The sequence below is a fragment of the Sitophilus oryzae genome, unplaced genomic scaffold, assembly GCF_002938485.1.
Source record: "Sitophilus oryzae breed Bouriz unplaced genomic scaffold, Soryzae_2.0 scaffold_810_pilon_pilon, whole genome shotgun sequence".
Taxonomy (NCBI): domain Eukaryota; kingdom Metazoa; phylum Arthropoda; class Insecta; order Coleoptera; family Curculionidae; genus Sitophilus; species Sitophilus oryzae.
Window position 1 is genome coordinate 2,025,903 of NW_022147429.1, and position 21,255 is coordinate 2,047,157.

The 21,255-nt window shown below is 32.7% G+C and overlaps 1 protein-coding gene across 1 annotated transcript; it reads right to left on the minus strand.

Annotated features, from left to right (window-relative positions):
• Positions 1-4,610: 4,610 nt before the first annotated feature.
• LOC115889081 (glutamate receptor 3-like) lies at positions 4,611-20,282 on the minus strand. The gene is made up of 10 exons (XM_030908995.1): positions 20,235-20,282; positions 18,177-18,510; positions 17,006-17,191; positions 14,387-14,480; positions 13,936-14,073; positions 9,846-10,007; positions 9,634-9,781; positions 7,785-7,893; positions 7,540-7,724; positions 4,611-4,802 (listed from the first exon to the last, which is right to left on the minus strand). Exons 1-10 carry the CDS (start codon positions 20,280-20,282, stop codon positions 4,611-4,613), a joined length of 1,596 nt encoding a protein of 531 aa, XP_030764855.1.
• Between the last annotated feature and the right edge of the window lie 973 nt (positions 20,283-21,255).

Here is a 21,255-nt window from a genome sequence, read left to right on the forward strand (position 1 = left end):
TAACACATCGAGTTGGTAGGATAGATTTCTGCAAAATAATACTTAGCAAAATATCGATATATCTGAGGTATAACATTATAACACACATTTATTTTAAGCAAAACGTACAAAATGCTACTAAAATAATATATGGATTGTTTTACTTACGGTATTAAAATGTTGATATTACAAAAAAATGCTATAAATATATAAGTAACCCCTTGTAAAACAAGCAGACAAATAGCAATGAATGTGATTAACAAGGGCGAAAGTTAAATATTTGAAAATCGTTATATTTCCTTACTCAAAAATAGGAAATTAAAAATGATGTATGCAGTAATTAGACCTTTTATCAAATGTTTTAATTTTTATTGTAGAGAAGGATTTAAAGTTAATGGTATTATTATACAGGGTGTCACAAATTCCAACGTAACCTACTAGAATGTCGGAAAGCATGTAACTTTCAATTTTTTGATAATAAAATGCCTTTTTCAAATTAAAAAAATACTTTCAAGATATTCGAAAAAAAGAAATTATAAAACAGATTGTTTGTTTTTTCCTCAGTTTTAAAAATTCCTCTTATTCTTGTCACTTTTTTGGCATATGAAGGCTGAATTTAATTTCAATTTTGAAGTTTCATTTTCTTAAGATACCACTATTTGGGATGTACAATATAGAATGAGTGGAAGGGAGGTTAATCACCGCGAATTTGAAGATCTATTGTTTCTCCCTTTCTTGAGTCATAACTCATCATACATGGAAATCTTTCTGTTAGGGGGGACAGGGTATTTTACATCCTTCTCTGACAACAGCTGTTCATCCTCCGATTAGTGGACATCTATGTCTTACGAGGGTATACACCCTTTCACGGTTGGGGTTTCCCTCCGTGCCTTTTACCGTCGTCACCACAAGGCTGTGGTACCTTTCAGATGGAGGATCATTCTCCATTGTCTCCACCTTATTAGCTTGGTTTCTCCTTAGACCTGATACCGGTCTATAATAGAGGATCCCGGACCTATAATCTTTTTCTATAATAGAGGATATATATCTATTACATTTTTGAATTTGAGGTCAATTCCTATTGTAAGGACCTGACCATAACCCTCCTCCCTTAGTTGATTACTTACCAATTCAATATCCTTATATTGGAGTTCTGGCAAAGCTGGAATACCGCAAGGGTTAGTCGGTCCACTTCTACAGAGCCCCGCATGTAGAATTAAGTGAGACGGGAATAGAATGGGTTGCTCCCTGGTTCCCCAAGGTTGAGACCAGTATAGGCTAGGTCTCTGTCTAGCCACCCATCCCTTTGAATTTGGTCCCGCCATCGTAAGATTTAGTTTTTTATGAGGTTGTTTATAGTGATGGGAAAAATCGATTAATTTCAATAATCGAGTACTCGAGTTTCAAGCGATTTCAATAATTGAGCGATCGCTCGAGCGAAATATCGTTCGTATTTAAAAATACGGTTTTTTTCCCGTGCGTCGCTTGTATTCGTAACGCCAACAATGCCATGACCACGACATTACATCCAGGGTCAAGATAGTGAGATGCTTCTTAGACCTAGCCAAAGTGCCTCAATGTCCTCATTGTTTCTATAAAATACCAAAATATGGCTCCTATAATGTCTGATAGGAGCATCCTCACCAAACACAAGGTCTTGCATCTCCTAGAGGAAGATTATCTGGGATACCATTATCAACTTTATTTTTTGAACATCTTAATTTTTAGTTTCTTTTTTTAAAAATTTATTCAACGCAATATTTATTTTATATTTTTTAATGTATGCCCAAACGCATTCAAACATGTGTTTAGGTGTGATTGTGGTTATGTAAAGAACAAGAAGCTTTTTTTGTGTAAGTAAATCATACTAACTTTATTACCCTTTAAGTAATCACGTGGGAATTCGTGGGGACCTGTACTGCACAAGTCCCTGTGAAGTGTGAATTTTACAATCATATCGGGTATTGTTTGGCAGTGAAAATTTTATTAATTAGTATAGTTATTTATAATAAAGTTCCTTTAGTTACACATATTTTAGTACAATCAGTGGGGGACCATTATAGGCCTCTGGCATAGAAAAGGTGGAGTAGTAGTAATTTTTTAATATGTTGTTAAGGTTTAGGTCTTGATGAAAAATCCAAGTTTTCGACCTTGGGGTGCGACCGCTCTAGCCGCCATCTTGAATTAAAGATACAAAAAACTGTATTTTTCAAAATATATCCGCAGTGGTTAATCTTACGATCAAAATGTTGGAATAAAAGTTAGATATCGATATTTTTTCGATGTATCAAGTATAACGGGACATCGCAAAAAGGGCGGAACAATTTGGGTGGAGTAATAATTTGGGCGGAGGCAAAAAGGGCGAAGAATATTTTGCAGATAACGAAATTTCCTACAATCTTTTTGTTGACGCCCTTCTTGTTTTCGCCCAAGTGACGTAGACCCAAGAATACGAGCCCAGTCGCATATGAATTGGACCAAGGACATATATTAACACAATATCGCATTTCTGAACTAATTTTTATTAAATAACTTTAACAAAAACAACTAAGATAATTTGCTGCTATATGGTATTAACAACTAATCAACAATATTTGTTGCTTATTTCAATTACAACAAAAATAATAAAAAAACAAAAATTAGTTCATAAAGTATGGATGCTGGAGCACGCTTTCTCGTTGCTTTGTATGGTGGCGACTTGGAAGACCTTCCAAGAAATCCGCTACCAACGTTTTGCTAGATCAACCACAAAAAGTAAATCCAATCTTGCTTCATTGCCACCAACGAAGGATGCTGCGCGGTATCATTCTTTCAGGACATATCATCAAGTCCAGAAATGGTATGCAATCGAGAAAAAAACTGAAGACTGGGTCTGGAAACTGGGCAGCAATGGGCTTGTTCCACTCACCATGACAAAACAAGCAGCACCCGACAACTTATTGAAATTCATTTCATGCACTTGTAGAAAAGGATGCGGCGCAGCATGTGGTTGCAGGAAAGCTGGGTTGAAGTGTTTCGTTGTATGTGGTTCTGCAGTGGTCAGTCATGCGAAAATGTCCCGGAGGTTCACATCGACATTGAGGACGAAGATGACCAAGACTTAACAATGGAAGAGCAATATATTCCCGTAAGCACCGATTACGATGACACCGAAGACAATACTCAAAACGTTATTAATAACCGACCCGGACCATCAAAGAAAAGAAAACGCTAATAAATCGCCATGGCACTACCTTATTTTTCAGATTTTTTTTATGTTGTGCGTTATATTTCGATGAGACAATATGAAGGTTATAACATATTTTTTTCGCTCCGTGGCACTACCTCACCAGCCGCTGCTGTTTATACCTATGTAAAAAATAGCAAGAATTTTGGAAAAATTACAAAATTGGGGAGTTTTTCTACTTTTTTGGAAAATATGTTCAACTTTTCGTCACTGTACCTTCTATACAAGATGGTGGCTCGAGCGGTCCCACCTCAAGACCAAAAACTTGGATTTTATGTCAAGACCCAAACCTTAACAATATATAAAAAAATTACTACTACCTTTTGTATGATAAAACACCCCACTGACTGGACTATTTCTTTTATTTTGTAATTTATTGTGGATGTATGGTGGTATGAGCGAGGCCTGAGAGTAATCGAGTACCTAATGAACAGCAAACATACATACATACACCGTCATACACGGCGAATACTATTTTCAGTCAACTAGTAATTTTTAGATGATAATTTCAATTCAGATAAAAATTAATTGTCTTTTCCAAGCAAGAATTTGACAATGACAGAATCATATTTTTGCTGGTATTTTAATTGCAGCTTTCTCTGGGCCGTATTATAAAATTTTGACTGCCTACTACTAACTTTTGAATGCCTACTCCAAATAAAACGATTTTCTAGATGAAAGTACAACTCTAAGGCCTCTTCAAAAAAGTCTAATACCACTTTTGCATAAAATTATCTGGGGTGATAATATTTGTCCTTTTCAAAATTCACATGGGACTTCCTATGTTCCGTGTTCCGATGCACCATACGGTAGATGTGTAACTGCATCAAATTTCAAATTTTTATGTTTCAAATATATAAGCTGCTAAAATATTTATTAGATCACCAAACAGGCAACCTTGAATGGAGGCATCTTTTTAAAATTCATTCGTTGTTTCAATTCCTTCAGTTGCGCCTTATTTTTACCTTATTACCCAATCTCCTATAAAAACTCGGTAAATATTTTAAATATGCAGATTGACCTGTTTCACACTAGATATATAAATGAAACTATAGAAGTAACAAAGTTAAATATTTTTCCTTGCTTGCTATGATTTTTTTATGTAAATTTCTGTTTTCTATATTTTTGTAACGTGTCCTCTTGTATAATGGAATGGAACTTGAATATTAAACGAAAATTTTGCCACTTAATTCTAACTTATTTACAAATATGTAATATGTTATTGCTTTAGTGTTATTACGACCATCAATAATTTAAACTCTATACAAGTAAATGATAAATAAATATGGATGCACACCTTATTAAAACTAATGACTCATAATTAATAATTTCTCCAAGGTTATAATAAAAACAATTTGACATCAGACGTTATTTTTATTATTAACTAAATAATTTATTACATTATTTATCTACTAAAATTGTAGTAGATAATTTCCAACACAAATATAACTGAAGCAAAGAGATATCCGAAGCATAAGATACCAAATGCGCCTTCTACGTGTATCATTTTTAGTTTGACAATATTCTGTCTATTTTGATGATGTAAGTAATATTTCACTGCTTTCTGAACTGTCTGGTCCAAATAAAGGGTTGCTGCCTAAAACATGAACAGAACAAACCAAGACTTATTTAATTAGTGAGAACAACACAAAAAGATATTGTCAATTTTATCTGCAACTTTTAACCAGCGATCCAGTGACAATCCTTATTTATTAAAGTTACTCTATGAAGAAATCAGTAAAATAAATTTAAAGAAACGAATACCTTTTTGAAGTGAAACCTTTTTACGCGCTATGGGAGTAAAAATTGAAGGCCGTGACACACAAGCTTGCGAGAGGAAAAGTGGTAACGATCTGGGAGCGTCGTAACTCGGGCCCAATGCGAGCTACGGGGCTCAAACTCATAAGGGGCTCGAAAATCCCCATCTTTTCATGATATTATACAGGGTGGCGCCTCTCATACGCCGCGGAGGCTCCAAGGAGAACGACAGTTTGTATTGAAATGGAATTTTGTGAGCATATGTAGGTTAATTCAGAGCACTTTTTAAAAATATAGAGTTCTACAGGGTATCCCCAAAAAAAGTTACATATCAAAGTTGTATTTTTTGTAATGGAACACCCTATATATTAATTGATTTTCAGATTCTGTGAAAAAAATAAAGGTGAGTTTTATAAGAGAAGTATATGACCAAAATGTAAGGTTTTTGACATATTTAACATTTTCTAGAAATAAAGAACAATTTTTAAATTACAATAAAAGCTACCTAATTTCGAATTTACCCGGTATAGCCTAATATGTAGTTAAATTAACTATTGTACTTTAAATCAAATTAAAACTTGATTCAAAAAGTTATACAGGGTGAGAAAAAATTAATATTGAACATTGACCACCTTTAAAAGCATATTACTCTCTTATTTTAAATGGTATATTATTCCGATATCCAGTATATTATTCCGATATTCAATGGAAAATTCATGTCTCTTCAAAATACTATTAAGGCTGCCTACCCCTCAAACAAAGATTTTCCTAGATATTTTCATTTACAAGATATGATCTGAGTAGATGTTTATTAGTTGATAAAATCTAGGTGGCTGTGATGTGTCTCACATTACTTCAACATAGCTGTCTAATTGGTCCAACTTTAACAACTAGTTATCATTTTGTTTCAGTGAAAACAAAAAAATTTCTCACAAATTTGCCGAAAATGCAAACTTATCCTACATCAGAAAGAATTGATATGATTCTATTAGTTGGTGAATGCCAGTGTGCATTCTATATTAGTATTACCAATTACAATTAAAACACCAGGGTTATAACTGAACTATTAAATGGAGAATTTAGAGAGAATTGGGTTGGAACAAGGGGCCCATATGTTGGCCTACTAGGTTCGGTGATCAAACCAAACCAAACCAAACTCCTTCCGACTTTTTTATGAGGGAAATTAAAAAACCTTATATATAAGGGAAGAACCATTGGGACGAGAGAAGGAATTGCAGAAGGCTACTATAAGCAAGCTTTTGGACTTAATACACCAGTTTGCCTAATAAATCGTTGCAACTCTGTGCGCAAATGATGTTTATTGTGTATTCAGCAAGGGGGTGCTCAGTTTGAACATCTTTGAATTTTTTTAGAAAACCATATTTGTCACTCCAAAAATACGTTTCTTTAGTTTTGTTCTTTGTTTATTGTGTTGATTTCAGTTGTAATTACTAATACTAATAATATATAAATAGATTAAAAATTTACCTTTTCCAAAGTATTTAATTATGCAGATAAATAATAACATAGAATATTAAATTGTGAGAAAAAATAATTAGGCAAATAGGTCAACACAAAATCAAAGCCCGCTTCGAATTAAAGATAAAAAACCTAACATTTCTCTCATTCTTAGAAATAGTTACCCATAACTTTATATCGTTGGAAAGGGAATGATTTCCAGTTAAAAAATTATATTTTTTATTATTTCTGACAAAAAGAGCAAGCATAGAAAAAAAGCTGACTACGCCACTGGATTGTGCTTAAAAAGTGTCTTAAGAACGTTTTTACAGAATTTTATTTTTCCGCAAAATATAAAAGTTATGGACAATTTTCAAAATGGTAAAAAAATCAAAAAGATTGTGAAAAAGTATGATTGAAAAAAGTATCTCTGTTGGCAGTAAAAATATCAACAGGCGGTTTACGCCATTAAACGTATCTCACAAATCGAGCCCATGACATCTATCTCGGTTTTGTTTTCTCTGTTAAAACATACCAATTCCGACCACCCTGTACATACATATATTTGTTTCTACGAAACCATCATCGACGTTCACTATACGAAACCCCATCATCAATGAATCAAATAAAAATATCGTGTGACTTAAATGAAATTTGGTATGTCGATAGATTGGACCAAGGCAAACTTGACCATGTATCATGTACGATACGTGTCACTGTGACAGTTAGTTTTGACGTAAGATATGTCTAAATTTGGTGGGTAGGTTACATGAGCAACGGTTCACACGATCCCACACCTACAAAGTTGGATACGACATTTCGTTTAAGTCTTCATCAAGGTGGGACTAAGGATTTGATATTGAAGAAAAAGGTGAATCGATTTCGGCAAAATGCAAGACGGGCTACAGGATTACGCACTCGATGTTTCGAACCGATGCCTCTAAATGGACGAAATCATCAGGACTTTTCCTAATAATGGGGCGATTGGAACCAAACTCGGCACGTATTAGAGATAGCCGAATGGAGTCCTCAAGAAATTTCACTTCAAATATGCTCAAATAGTGCACACACAATTTTTTTATAAATAGTAGGTACCTATTATAACTATGGAAACTTACTTCATTTTGCCAGTAGGATATAAGCCCAGCTTCAAAAACCCTTAATACAAAGGCATCAAGGTATGGCAAGAGCACAGAATTTTTGCGTAACATTACCACACAATCTTCCCAATAAAAATCTTCGCTCATTAAATGATAGTTTTGTATAACGTCCTCTTTTATATAAGAGCCTATAGCAAAAATGTCTAAAAAGAAATATAATATATTATATTTGTGAGATATAAATAATTCAAATCATGATTTACCATGCGGTAGTCGTTCTAATGAAAAAGCAAAATTATCAGTCAGAGACAATTTTCTTAATTCATGTTCTGATGTTGCTATAAATCTTTCAACGATTGTTTTATATTTTTTCTGAAAGAAATATTTATATAGCTTAAAAAATGGAATCTTTCATCAAGAAATCCTTTTGTTACTTGGCCAATTAAGTTAATATACCGGGTGTTTCTCACCCCTATAACTTTTTTATTTTTTTTCGATAAAATAACGAGATTTACGTATGTTGTTAGTATACCTATGACATAAATTAGGATTGATTGACGTTTTTCATAATTGCTTTCGGTCACTTCGTGTATCTTTAGAAATGACTACAACTTTTAATTTTTAAATGGCATCCTTGATATGTTTTTACTTTATTCAATAGACAATGACATATTACATGTCGAGTTTTGGCATTTTTTGTTTAAAAAAATCTTATTTTAAATTTCAATCTAAAGTGCCATGGCTTTGGAAAAATATATTTGATTATCTAACGTTTTACGTGTCTTGTCCTGGCCTGTTAAAATATGCACAAAGCCTATTTTTAATCATATCTCAATATTTTCAAATGAAACGAGGGTGGCTTTTAGCAAATTTGTAAAAAAACATTTTTTACGAATAATTTGGTACCACACACTTGGTATTTCGAGTCAAATTGTCGTTATGAACCGCATGTTACAATTTCAAATAAACCATATGGGAAAATGTCAAGATTTGACATTATATTCGGAGTGTCATTTTCTATCGAATAAAGTAAAAATATACCCAGGGTGTCATTTAAAAATCAAAAGTTGTAGTAATTTCCAATCAATCCTAATAACATATCAAATCTTGTTTTTTATTTGAAAAAAATAAAAAAGTTATAAAGGTGAGCCATTTTTCAGAGCCTAACCTAACCAAACCAAACACACGGTATAAAAAGACAATAAATTTGTAATGACTTGATATTCAAGCCTTTTATTGCACAGTTCGATTAAATACACTTCTTAAAGAATCTTAAATTTAAGTGTAAAACCACTTGGCATATATATTCATAAATTTTTATATTTATAACATTTTTCAGAAAACTATTTCTTTAATGTTTGGAAAAAAGTGTGTGTATGTGTGATTAATTAATGAATATACTCTTAAATTTAAGACTTTTCAAAAGTAATGTTAATCGAATTGTGAAGTGAACCGCTCATTTGACGGTCATCGGTTTGGAATTGGTATATCCGGAAATACTCAAATTATTTTGGAATGTAACATTAATATAATTTATTTTTTTATTTTTTAAGATGAAACAATTTTTTCTACAATATGAAACAAGGTAATGAGTCTCAAATACTTAATCATTCGTGTTAAATCCAGAATTTTTTATTAGCCCTCTTACTATTTCTTTCTGTATATTGTCAAGTATTTTTTTTCACCACTTCGTTATTGTAAAATAAATCTCTAAACATTTGCTCTTTTACTGCTTGAGCACAAGTTATTCTAATTTTGTGTTACATACCAAGTACTTAATTCATAATGTTTTTGATGCAAAATATGCATTAAGGAATTGTTTAGTTCAAATACACTATGTTTATACTGTGGAATTCACCCTTTTTTTACGATATGATAAAGAAGTTTTATGGTGAAGGGTACTATGACGATAAGTAAATTATTCTTATCGGAAATGGTATTAGATTTTTTTAGCTTTCAAAGCTTAATCAGAAATCATTTTGGTCGTACGGGATATAGAATAGATTGAGACTCTTAATTTCGGCATTGTCTTTGTCATCGCCATTGTCGACATCGCCTGGACAAGCGAGTTAAGAGTCCCAGTACTTTCAATTGATTTCGGAAATATTATACTTCTTTAGCGTCCTGTATGGAGAAAATCCAAGCATCTTGTGTTGCACCCCATGATAATCCACTGGCAACAAACTCGTCAACTGTATTTATAGGGTTTTCATACCTTGGTACAGTCATTATTGTTGCAAATCCACTGTCATATGTAGTACTAGATAAATAAAAATGAATTAGGAAAGGTGTTTTTAATGCAATACAATGTGTATTTTATGTACCTTAAAACTAGAGCAGTCATGAAAACTAACCCCATAAAGTATCTGCTTGATTTTCCTTTCTTTATTTCTTTTTCTGTCACATTTTGCATTAAAAATGGCTTAGCAACACACGTTGTCACGTTTTCAAATAGTTTAATTCTAGTTAAACTTCTGTTTTTTCTTCTGTAAAAGATACAACAAACAAAGCATTTATTTCTAATAATACATATTATATTGCTCATCGGCAAGAAAAAAACATGTCCGATTTTTTAATCTTTGGCTTATTTATATTATTTGACTAGATTTCTTGTGGAATATTGCTCTATCTTTATATCTTGGAATCTACCTATATGCTATAAAATTTACAAAGGCTTCAAAGAATTTATTAGATTTATTTTTAAATTATTTTCATATTAATTTAGTCAATACTGGCTTTATATTTGTGCCGTAAAAATTAATTAAAAAATAATTACTTTTTGTTCTTAGACCGACTATAATATAGGTAGGCATCTTTCTTACAACTACAGCCTATTCATTGCTATCATTTGCATGGAAATCTGCGCACCTACCTAGATATTCACTTATATTATGTTATGTAACAAGTTGAATTCTGAGCTATAATTATTAAGCTTTGTTAACGAAAATGATCACTTGATTTAAACCATCCGTGTGTCACATATCTGCTTATTGTCCTACATTTGCGAGTAGTCAGAAGCAGCTTTGATCGTCCCTTTATGCGAATCCCCACTGAAGCTTAGAATCCGATTTTGTTACATAACATAAGATAAAAGAAGTCCTAACAATGAACAAGGAAAATATTGTCTTTTTTTAAAATTGTCCTTTAAAAACGGTCCCTACACGCGAAATAAGCCGAAGTAGGTCAAGGTCGAATAATGAAGGGCGATATTTCGTGTTTTCTCATTTAACTTCTCGTCTCAGCTTATCTTCTTATACCGAAGCATTTTTCTGCTTATGATTACAATGAAATAGACTTTCGGGTACTTACGAAGTATACTTGTATAATGTAGAATGAGTGGAAGATCAGTGGGTAAATCACCGCGATAAAATTTCTATTAAGAATAAAACATTAATATAGAAATAATAATAATAAAAATAGAGTATTTTTTTCTTAAATATGCTTTTCTTAAATCTGCTGGCCTTAAATTTGAGACTGAGGAATCTTATTTGCATGTCATGTTGGTATAACAAATACTTTTGTGTACCACAGTCAGTTTACTGACTTGAAATATTGATTATAGAAAAGAATAATTAAAACAAGTAGGTACTTCGAACTGATCGTCGAGGTGCGCAGGCAATATCTTGAATTGCAATTTATTAAGATTGTCAGCGTTTTAGAAGGGATAAGAGCTCTTAACCGAACTTCAGAAAATTTTATGATGTCGATGGTGATCCGGGCTGTGATCCGGGCAGCTGGCGATGTATATGTAGAAAGCAGTGGTTATTGGGACTCTTCGACTGTTGAGAAAAGTTAGTTTTCTTATTTGCCTCACGACGTTCACTAAACAAGCGGATGTGAGGAGTAATCCTCTAAACTGATAAACGTGACGGATACATAGGGAGTGTTACGTAGAACACACAATTTTCTTTCGAGCTTAAAAAAATAAGTTTTCAGATAGTTACACCGATTTTAAATTTTGAATTTCCTATCCAACTAGATGGAAAGGAAATACTGCCATCACAGGAAGTTAAATATCTGGGAATAACCCTGGACAGTAAACTCCTGTGGAATCAAATACGTTTAAAATAAAGTATCCGGAGGGTACCGCTTAAATTCCTGTCCCGATGTTGAAGGATGGCTATAGAATTTCAATGCGTTTCCTACATAAGTCTATTCTTGTATTGTAGGAAGTTTGACTAAACAAGGATGAACCTATGTCTTGAAACATTCGACTCGATTTTCTGTCCTCCTTCAATACTGGGACGTAAATCCTCTCATTGCTCTTATGGGGAGGCCGTCGTATATATTATTTTAACGTATTTGTGTGGAATAGACGTATTAAGAACATTACTAGCAAAGCCACAAAGGTTCTCATGATATGCAGAAGACTGATAAAATTGTGCTCCCCTAACATTTTGCGCTGGATATTTACCATGATAGTAAGACCCATGATTACGTATGGAGTAGTTGCCTGGTACAAAAAACTAGAGCAACGGATGGCAAGGCTAAACCTGTGCAAAGTCCAGAGACTAGCAAGCGTTTGCATCACAGGAGCCATGAGAACCTGTCCAACAGCAGCAATGGAGGCCATTCTAGATCTAACACCACTGCACATTATCATTGGTAGATATGCCAATGCGACAATGATTAGAATGGTCACTAACGGAATCATTACTGGGAGAATTCTCAGATCAGGGACTTGGAACACCCTCAAAAAGGAAATACCACTCCTGCAACTCCCAGTGGGTGATATGCCAAGAACGTACAACTTTGAGAAACATCTCAATGTAGTATTAAGCAATAAAAAGGATTGGAAGAGAGAAACGTCTGCCCATCAGTTAAAAGACCATACCATAACTTGGTATACTGATGCTTCCAAAACCAATGCGGGAACAGGGATCGGAGTATTTGGGCCGAATACTAATGTACTAAACACTCCGAACCAATGGGCTCCTACCCTAGCATCCTACCAGTCTACGCTATCGAAAGATGTGTACAACTTATCTTAGATAGGAACTATCGGAAACAAGAAATAGCTTCTTATCTGATAGTCAAGCAGCGTTGAAAGCGATCAATTCAGTATCAATCAATTCGAAATTGGACAAAGAATGCATAGAGAAGTTGAATAAATTAGGTAAAGAAAACAAAGTCCTCCTACTCTGGGTGCCTGCTCACCAAGGGATAGAAGGCAATGAAAAAGCAAATTATCTAGCTAGAAAAGGAGCGAACACTCCACTAAATGGACCAGAACCGTTCTGCTTTCCAAGTGGTAACCAACTCAAGGCGGAACTCAAGAACTTGGAAGATTCCATCCGCAACCTGGAATGGGAATCTTGCAACGGTCTAAGACACTCGAAGAAGTTTCTGAGAGCTTACGATCAAGAAAAATCAAAGATTTTCCTGGATTTAAGATTTATATAAGATATTTTAAGAACAATCTTCGGATTGTCACGGGGTTTATAAAAGGACACTGTCTCCACAATGACACCTCAGTAAATTGAAACTAAGAAGAAACGGCGAATGCAGATTCTGTGGGGAAAATGGGGAAACACCAGTACACCTCATCACTGAGTGCGCCGAGACGACAACCATTCCTGCCATGAACTTTGGTACGACTGATATTGGAGATGGAGAACTACCCTCTATAAAACCGTCCCAGATACTGGCTTTTGTCAAAGCATTGGGACTGTATGATGAGTTATAACTCAAGAAAGGCATCCTAACCCTCCCACTCATTCTAAATTCTAAAAGTTCTTAAAAAATTTGAATATTATTTGTTAGTTCTAACAAAGCGTCCTTATTATAGCAGAACTGTGATATATAATAATGAATTGCTAAAGAGGATTTTTTCATTTGACGTTTAAGTTATGTAAAATCTAATAATTTATTTTTCTTAAATTTGATCGATCTAAAGGAGCTAATTATTCCCATTACTCCTCCTCTAAAACCGCGCTTGCTCCTCCCTCGAGTAGATGACTCGCCAACTCGATCTCCTTACATTGGAGTTCTGAGCCTGGATAAGGCTCAGCAGGTAGGTGTTGTCTTTTCTTTTGCTCATCGGCAGAAAGACCGTGATGGTCTCCTCTTTAGGGATTATTTCTCCTGCAACTAGTCCCGGCCTCTGCCAATTCTTAAGCTAAGGTGCCGTTTCCACCAACCAATCCGCCGATTCTTCAGATGCAAAATCTATGAGGAAGTACTGACTTTTTTGCGAAGAAAGTTTTAGATTTAAGGGGAGATCTGATGTTATAGAACATGTAGTTTTAGAAGAAAATCAAAATGCTTCTTATTATAGTGTGATTTGAAATGCCTTCTGAATGGAGTTAGAGGGCAGTCTTGATACCAGATAACAGATAAACAATTCTTATGGGAAATTACATTATAAATTGTTTTAGATTTAAAACCAGCTTTAAAATGATGGTCATGTGGTACCTATGTTTATTATCTTCGGAGAGATACAAAAGTCCAAACACGAATGTAGATGCAATGCATACTATTACAGTAGCAGTTACAACTAGCCATGTTTCAGGCGTGTAAGCATATAAGGGCATCAACCATCCCGCCGCTAATCTAAAAAAATACAAGTATTATTTTATTTCTAAAATAATTTTTTTTAATTATTTTATGTTGTTAAATAAAATTAAAATATTCTTTAAATACGTTATTCTTATAAATATTATTTACATGTAACGCCATACGAAAGATAGCAGAAATAATTAAATTGAAATAAAAATTCAAAATGGACACATTACTTAGATTAGCTACTAAAAAAAATGTTGAAAACCAAATATTACAGTTATATTTAAAAAAAACATACATAGAACAATATGAAAGAAAAATTGAAAAATGAAATATCCATGCTTTATATGTAAGATTTACTTACTTAGGTGCTGGTACTATACATGTTATACCCGTTCTTACAGTCGGTTTTGACAGATCAAGAAATTTGTAGGCACTTTCCCATGTATATAAAGCAGCTAAAATACAATCATTAATTTTGAAACTACTTAGCCTTTAAACTTGTTAATTTAAGCCAGACTACAGCTTGTTCCGCACCCAGTTAGTCACCTTTGGCGAAATAAAACACTAAATTATCAACAATACACCTAAAAAAGTAAAAGTGTTTTGGTGTATTGTGGTGATTTAGTATTTTATTTTGCTGTTGCAACACCAAAGGTTCCAACCCTCAACTGTAATAATGGTCACCTTTGGTTGATTTTAAGTATCCGCGTTTCACCTACCGCACGTGTTCTCATACATGCGCACAGAGTTAGTGAAGGCTAGGACTATTCAAATATCAATAATCGAAGTATTTCGTTCTGGCAAACATTAGAACGCAGTTGATTGTCAACGAAGTATTCGAATACAATATAAATTCAGAGTTTCGTTTCATTGTTTTTTTTTTAATTTTTCTCTTTTTTTCTCTTTTTCCGCCTTCTGTCTTTAACCCTAAATCAATATTTCATTTTTTATTGGTAAATGCTTTGAGGCAATTTTGTGCTTTTTGATTGTATGTTTAAATGAAGTCTATTGCCCAAAGATCGTCAAATTCACCAATATATTTTACACTCACCGGCACGAAAAACGGGCACCTTAAAATTTTGATGTATTTTAAAAATTAGTATATTTTGTTCTAGTGGGACGATTTTGATGATTTTTTAAGCAACTTTTAAGCAGGTACGTTATTATGAAGGAAATATACCTATACTTTCTATATATTTACATTGAATTTTCCTCTGTGCTGTTATTAGAAAATTAATCACGGGCTAAGGAATGGATTATTTATTGGACATTTATTTAAAATTTAATCGTTTATTATTTAAAGATCACGTGTCCACATTTTTTTAACTTTTCACCAGCAGAAACATTAAACCTTCGAAAAACCTTCTCTCCTTTTTGTGCCCTTTTAGTAACAAACAGGGGGTAAGTACATGACCAATTTCTGTACACCAAAAGGCAATGAATGCCTCGATTACTCGAATATTGCCCCGCAATGCCCCTTTCCTACTCAATCATGCCCGACAATGCCCCACATTGCACAAAAATGCCCCGTATTGCCCATTAATGCCTCGTATTGTCCAACAATGCCCCGTATTGCCCAATATTGCCTGGCAATGCCCCCTAATGCAATATATATCTACCTCTTTTCATTGGATGTGGTGAAAAGAGACAAATAATATTAAAAAGGGTAAACACTGTTTTTTAGCCCCTACATAGTTCTTATATATTTCATTGTCATAATAAATTACCTAAAGGCACAAAAACCATAATATTTATATTTTTTGTTTAAAAACTACACATAACAGAAATATATTTCCGAAATATTTATTTTTTAAACTCTCTCTCTCTCTCTCGCTTTGGTAAAAACAACTTAGGACTAATAACAGACGAACAGTTTATATTTATTGGTATAGGTATAGGAAACTGCAGACAGGCAACTTTTCCCTAATTTAACCGACCGTATACCTCTTTCCATTTTGGAGATAGCAACAGTGGTATCGCTTAAAATGAACTCCCATATACATACTGCGATAATAACTACTCCGAAACAATAAGATGTTTGGAGCTAGAGCGTTGACCCGTTGCGCTGACGGCTGCAAGCCGTTTGAGTGTTGGTGACGTAATGACGTAATCAAAGTGATGGTGGGAGGATGCGCGCGCTATATACCTAGCTTTAATATTGCACCACATTGCCCTTTCAATGTCTCACAATACCTTGTATTTCCCAACAATGCCTCATAATACCCCGGCAATGCCCCACAATGCCCCGCAATGCCTCTAGGTTGTACACCACATTGCCTCATGTACTTACCCCCTGGTAACGTAAAAGCACTATGAAAAACGATTTACTTCAACCATAATAATTATACTTAGCCAATAATAATTAGTACCAATTAAAAAACACAGTGTAAATTATTTTGGATCGACAACACTAGAAAGTCGATAATTATACTTTTTATTAAAAAAATGCATTTATGCAGGGACAAACTGAAAAAACAAACTAAACAACCAAAAAGAAATTTGTAAAAAATCGTATTATAACTAAATACTAGGACGACGTATGACGAATTTGTTTTAAAATGGTCACAAGTTCGGGACATATGCCCATTTAAAATTAAACAATAATCCATCAACTTGAGCAAAGAAGGAGTTATGACATTTCAAGAATAAATGCGTTTTGATTTACAGTAATGTTTGCAATGAAAATGTAATTTTTGGCCAAGACATATGCCCTTTTAATAATAAACGATTCATTTATATAATTACTTGTACAGAAAAATTAAAATGCGATAGTTTTCATTCTCATATTTAGAATTTCCTTGGGATTTCCTATGAACTTGTATGTGAATGTTTCTTATGAAGCTTACACTCATGGATCGGTAAAAACTACAATCATAAGCAAGGATCGTTCGCAATGCAATAATGTCTTTGATTTCGCGAGGGTGTCAGCTTCAAATGCGGGTACTCTATATCTGTAATGTCTTAAAAAATTAAAATTTACCTGCACCAATATCAGCTTTATCTTCGACAAGATTACCTAATAAACCATTTCCAGTCCAGTTATCCCAAATTTCTCCCCAGTAATCGTTTTCATTGATTACAGGTATTAATGTCATATTCAGATATTGAGAAAAAACAAGTAAAGTTACCATTTCTGAGCCCATATATCTGTAGCTGTTATTTGAATCTTTTTCTGCACAAAATAGAATAATTATTGGTCAAAAAAGTTTGGTTTTGTAAAAATAAATTTGAAAATGGTTGATCTTGCAGAATCTAAAATATACAAAATATATGGTGGTTCTATTTACAATAAGGAAACAACAGTTATTTTCTGTTAAGGAGGAAGTGTCTAGATGAAAAATACCGAGGAAAATACCTTAGAGCTTAGAGCTCAAAGGCACTGACGCGACGGACGGTTAGCTGGTCGGATATATTGCGTACATAGATGCATCCAGAAGAACGACCAGTTTCAGCAGGGCTGTCAGTTCTAACGATTTTTTACATTTTACCAATTAGAAAATATAGTTTTCAGAAATTTTAAAATATCCGAGTTAACTAAAAAGCGAAGTTCCTATTCATGAGCTTATTAAATGTTCTAATATTAAATAATGCACTTAAAATCTTAATGGTAATTACAGTAGGTAATTAGTATAGTTTTCACACATTGTAGAGGAAAAAATAGAAAGATTATACAGGGCAGATCAAAAAGAAACTTTAAATATGCTTTTTTAATTTTTACCATCGAAACTCGAAAGTATAATAACAGGTATCATATCAACCATAAATAGAATATATCATATAGAAATGTTTTGATTTTTTTCTAGAATCGACCCCTGATAAAAAAAGACTAGATTTAAGTTTCCCTTTGATCTAGTCTGTATACTAATTCTTTTTTTTTCTACACGTGTGCAAAAACTACACAAAAACACTATATCTTATAGAACATTTTGCGTTAAATTTAAAGGATTTCATCTGAAAAATTATTAATTTGGAAGAAAAGCGGCAACAAGCGGCATACCAGCCAACGGCCAGGTCGTTAGTGCGCGTTGTATCATTTCTCAAAATATCTTTATCTAGATTTTTTTCTAAGTTAGATCAAGATATACGTAGTAACTGATACTTATTGTATGTTTCAATTTCCAAATTTATACAAAAAATATAGAACAACTTACCAACAATTGTGTAGGGTTCGTATGTAAAAACAGCAGCTCTAACACTTCTGCCTTTCTGGTCAGTTAATTTATTTGGAAATAAATTCACACCATAAAGAAAAGAAGAGTTCTTTGAAAACCATTGATCAAGGAATACTATTTCATTATTATTACAGCAACCTGTATATTTATGTGTCTTTATTTTGAAGTTTGTATTTTTCTGCTTTACTGATATTCCTTTTTCTTTATGTTGGTTATATAAACTAGTTAGTTGATTAATAATGATTAAGTTTGGGACATAAAAAATTTCTTTTGTCTCAAAGATCTGTGAAATATTTTCCACTGTTTTTTTAGTCTGTACAAACACAAACCTTCTTTCGTTGAATCGTTCGCTATGATTTTTTATTTCATTTTCTATATTGATAAAAGTTGATACAGAATAGTCTACATAAACGATGAAATTCTGACATCCAAAATTATTAAAAAATATTTTCTGTTTTTCGCTAAAATTTTCATTATCTATTTTAATGTTAATAAAAGGTACTTTAATTTGCAAATTTATGTTATTTTCTAAATCAGATAGTAGAACTACGCATCTGGTATAAAGAAAATATTGTCTTATAATAGTATTAATCAGAACAGCTAAGGGAAGGTTCATGGCGAAAGTGACGAGTTATCTGTATAAAAGTCATTTTATATGTCTTTTTGATTATGGTATTGAAAAATATCTTTAATACGGTTTATTACCGTATATTTTAAATTATTTGTAAATAGAATTTGTAACTGTCGCTTTCTTTGTAGTAGTAAACTAATATTTGTATAAATTTCCAATAAACAAAGGAATATATGATATGCAATGAAAAATATTGATACATGATGAAAAGAAACAAAGCAAAGAATTAAATTAATTGGAATAGTTTTAAGTAAATGGCTAGCAAATAGTAAAGTTACTTCGACTTTCTTTTATAGATTATTGATTGTAGTATGCTAGGATAAAGTTTTTATTAGATTTTTTACAATTTGTTATCGTATTACCTTTAATTATTTTATTATTTCACATCTTAATATTTTTAAGTTATATTTTTTACATTTATTATTTTTATGTTATTAATACATTAAATTTTACTTTAATTGATGCCCAAATTTACACTAACAGATTTAATTTTCCCTCAAAAGACACTGATTTTTAAGCGATTGATGCATATTTTCATTTTTATGTTTTTTTTTAATTTGTGAAGTAGTATTTCATTACTGTCGAGATATTAACTAAATCTCGAGATGGTAATGCTAACTTTTCTTCGGGGGTTGTATATTATTTTATTTCTACAACTAACTACTTAATAAAATACAACCATTAATCAAATCTAGGTAAAATATTTTATTTTGAAAAGAAAAATATTTTATAAATGTGCCAAACCTTTTCTTATTTTGTTTGGACGTGCTAACCTGTATAAGCATTATTGTTACTTTTATTTTATATATCAGAGCAAGCCAAAATGTGACAATCTTTATAATACACACAACTAGAACTTAAGAAAGGACAGAAACAAGAGAAATGTGAGAAGACGAATAAGGGAAATGGAAGGGAAAAGGAAAGGTATATACTGTAAGACTTTCCAAATTTTAAAAAGTCATTATGAACTTTTAACATTTAGAGTAATATGGGAATGAGGGCATCCAGGAAGCGCAAGATCAAGACTCCTTTGCATTTTAATATGTAGTCTTGTCTTCGTCTTACAGTGCTAGACTTCCAATCGTCACCTTTAAATAAAGACTATATTTTTTTTTATTTAATTACAGAATCGTTTTCAGTGTACTTGTATCGTTTCTATAGGGAAATTCGAACAATTTCCGTTGCACGTCATCAATGACACCAATCGTTGTCTTATGGAGTTTGCTAGTGGTCGTATTATGATGTGCAACGGAAGTTATTTTAATTTCCCTATATGTGTACTTATACAGTGTACTGTAGTATAAGACAGTACTATTGATCAAATTTCATAGTTCTAGGTAAACGGGAAATACCCTATAAATTTTGAAAGTGCAAATACAGGATGCTACAAATTCTGTTACAATTACGAGCATTGGTATCTCGGTAACTGTAATAGCTGTACTGTAATAGAACATGGTTAAATAGGGGCAAAGTTGCGCTTTTGGAGGTTCACCAAGATGCCATCAAACAAGTTTTAAGATTTTTACGGATTGCTGAGTTTTTTGGAAAAACGGATTTTTTTGAAAATCAATTTCTAAAAAATAATTGCACATTCTAATTTTGGTTGCACTTTATCAGGGCTATCTGATAGTATTTTCAAAAATTTGAAAGAACTCGCTCTCCTGAGTACAATGATATGCCATACTTATTTTTTTTGTTTCGGACATTTGAACACAATTTATTTAAACTAATATAAGTCCGGCTCTGTTTTTTTAATATTTAATTTATTCATCGTTACAATATTGATAAGCTTTTAAACTTAAATATAAACAATCAAATCATTTTCTCGGAAGATGGATTTTAAATGGTAGAGCAGTATAATGGCCAGCGAGGTTCCTGGACCTGTCGCCAAGGGGAGGGAGGGGGGATTACCTGCCGTTATTTGTAAAAGTGAAATCAATACATCTCAACATTTACAATAGAGAGTACAAAATGCATTCGAAAGTATAAGAAGAAAGTTCAAAGAGCTAAAAATAAAATTGGACGAGAAATAAATTCGTGTAATAGGGAGTAACCCTTTCGAAACAAGAGCATTATAAGCTAGTTTGTAGAAGTTCATTTATTTATAATAACTGAGATTAATATTATGCAGATTATTAGATCGTACAATAAAATTTCAAACTCACAATAAAAAAAGTTAAAAATAATATGTTTAAATTGCTGACCTGGATATTATTTATTTGAATCTTCCAATTGGCTCGATTTTTTTTATTCAATGTTAATTAGCGCTTATCAGTATTGTTCCGATATAATCAGAGTCGGACTTGAAATTATTTTAAAGAATATTTAAGTTGTTTTTGTTAAGATACCCAAAACAAAAAAAAGTATAAAGTGTAGCATATCATTGTACTCAGGAGACCGAGTTCTTTCAAAACCTGTAATAAAAAA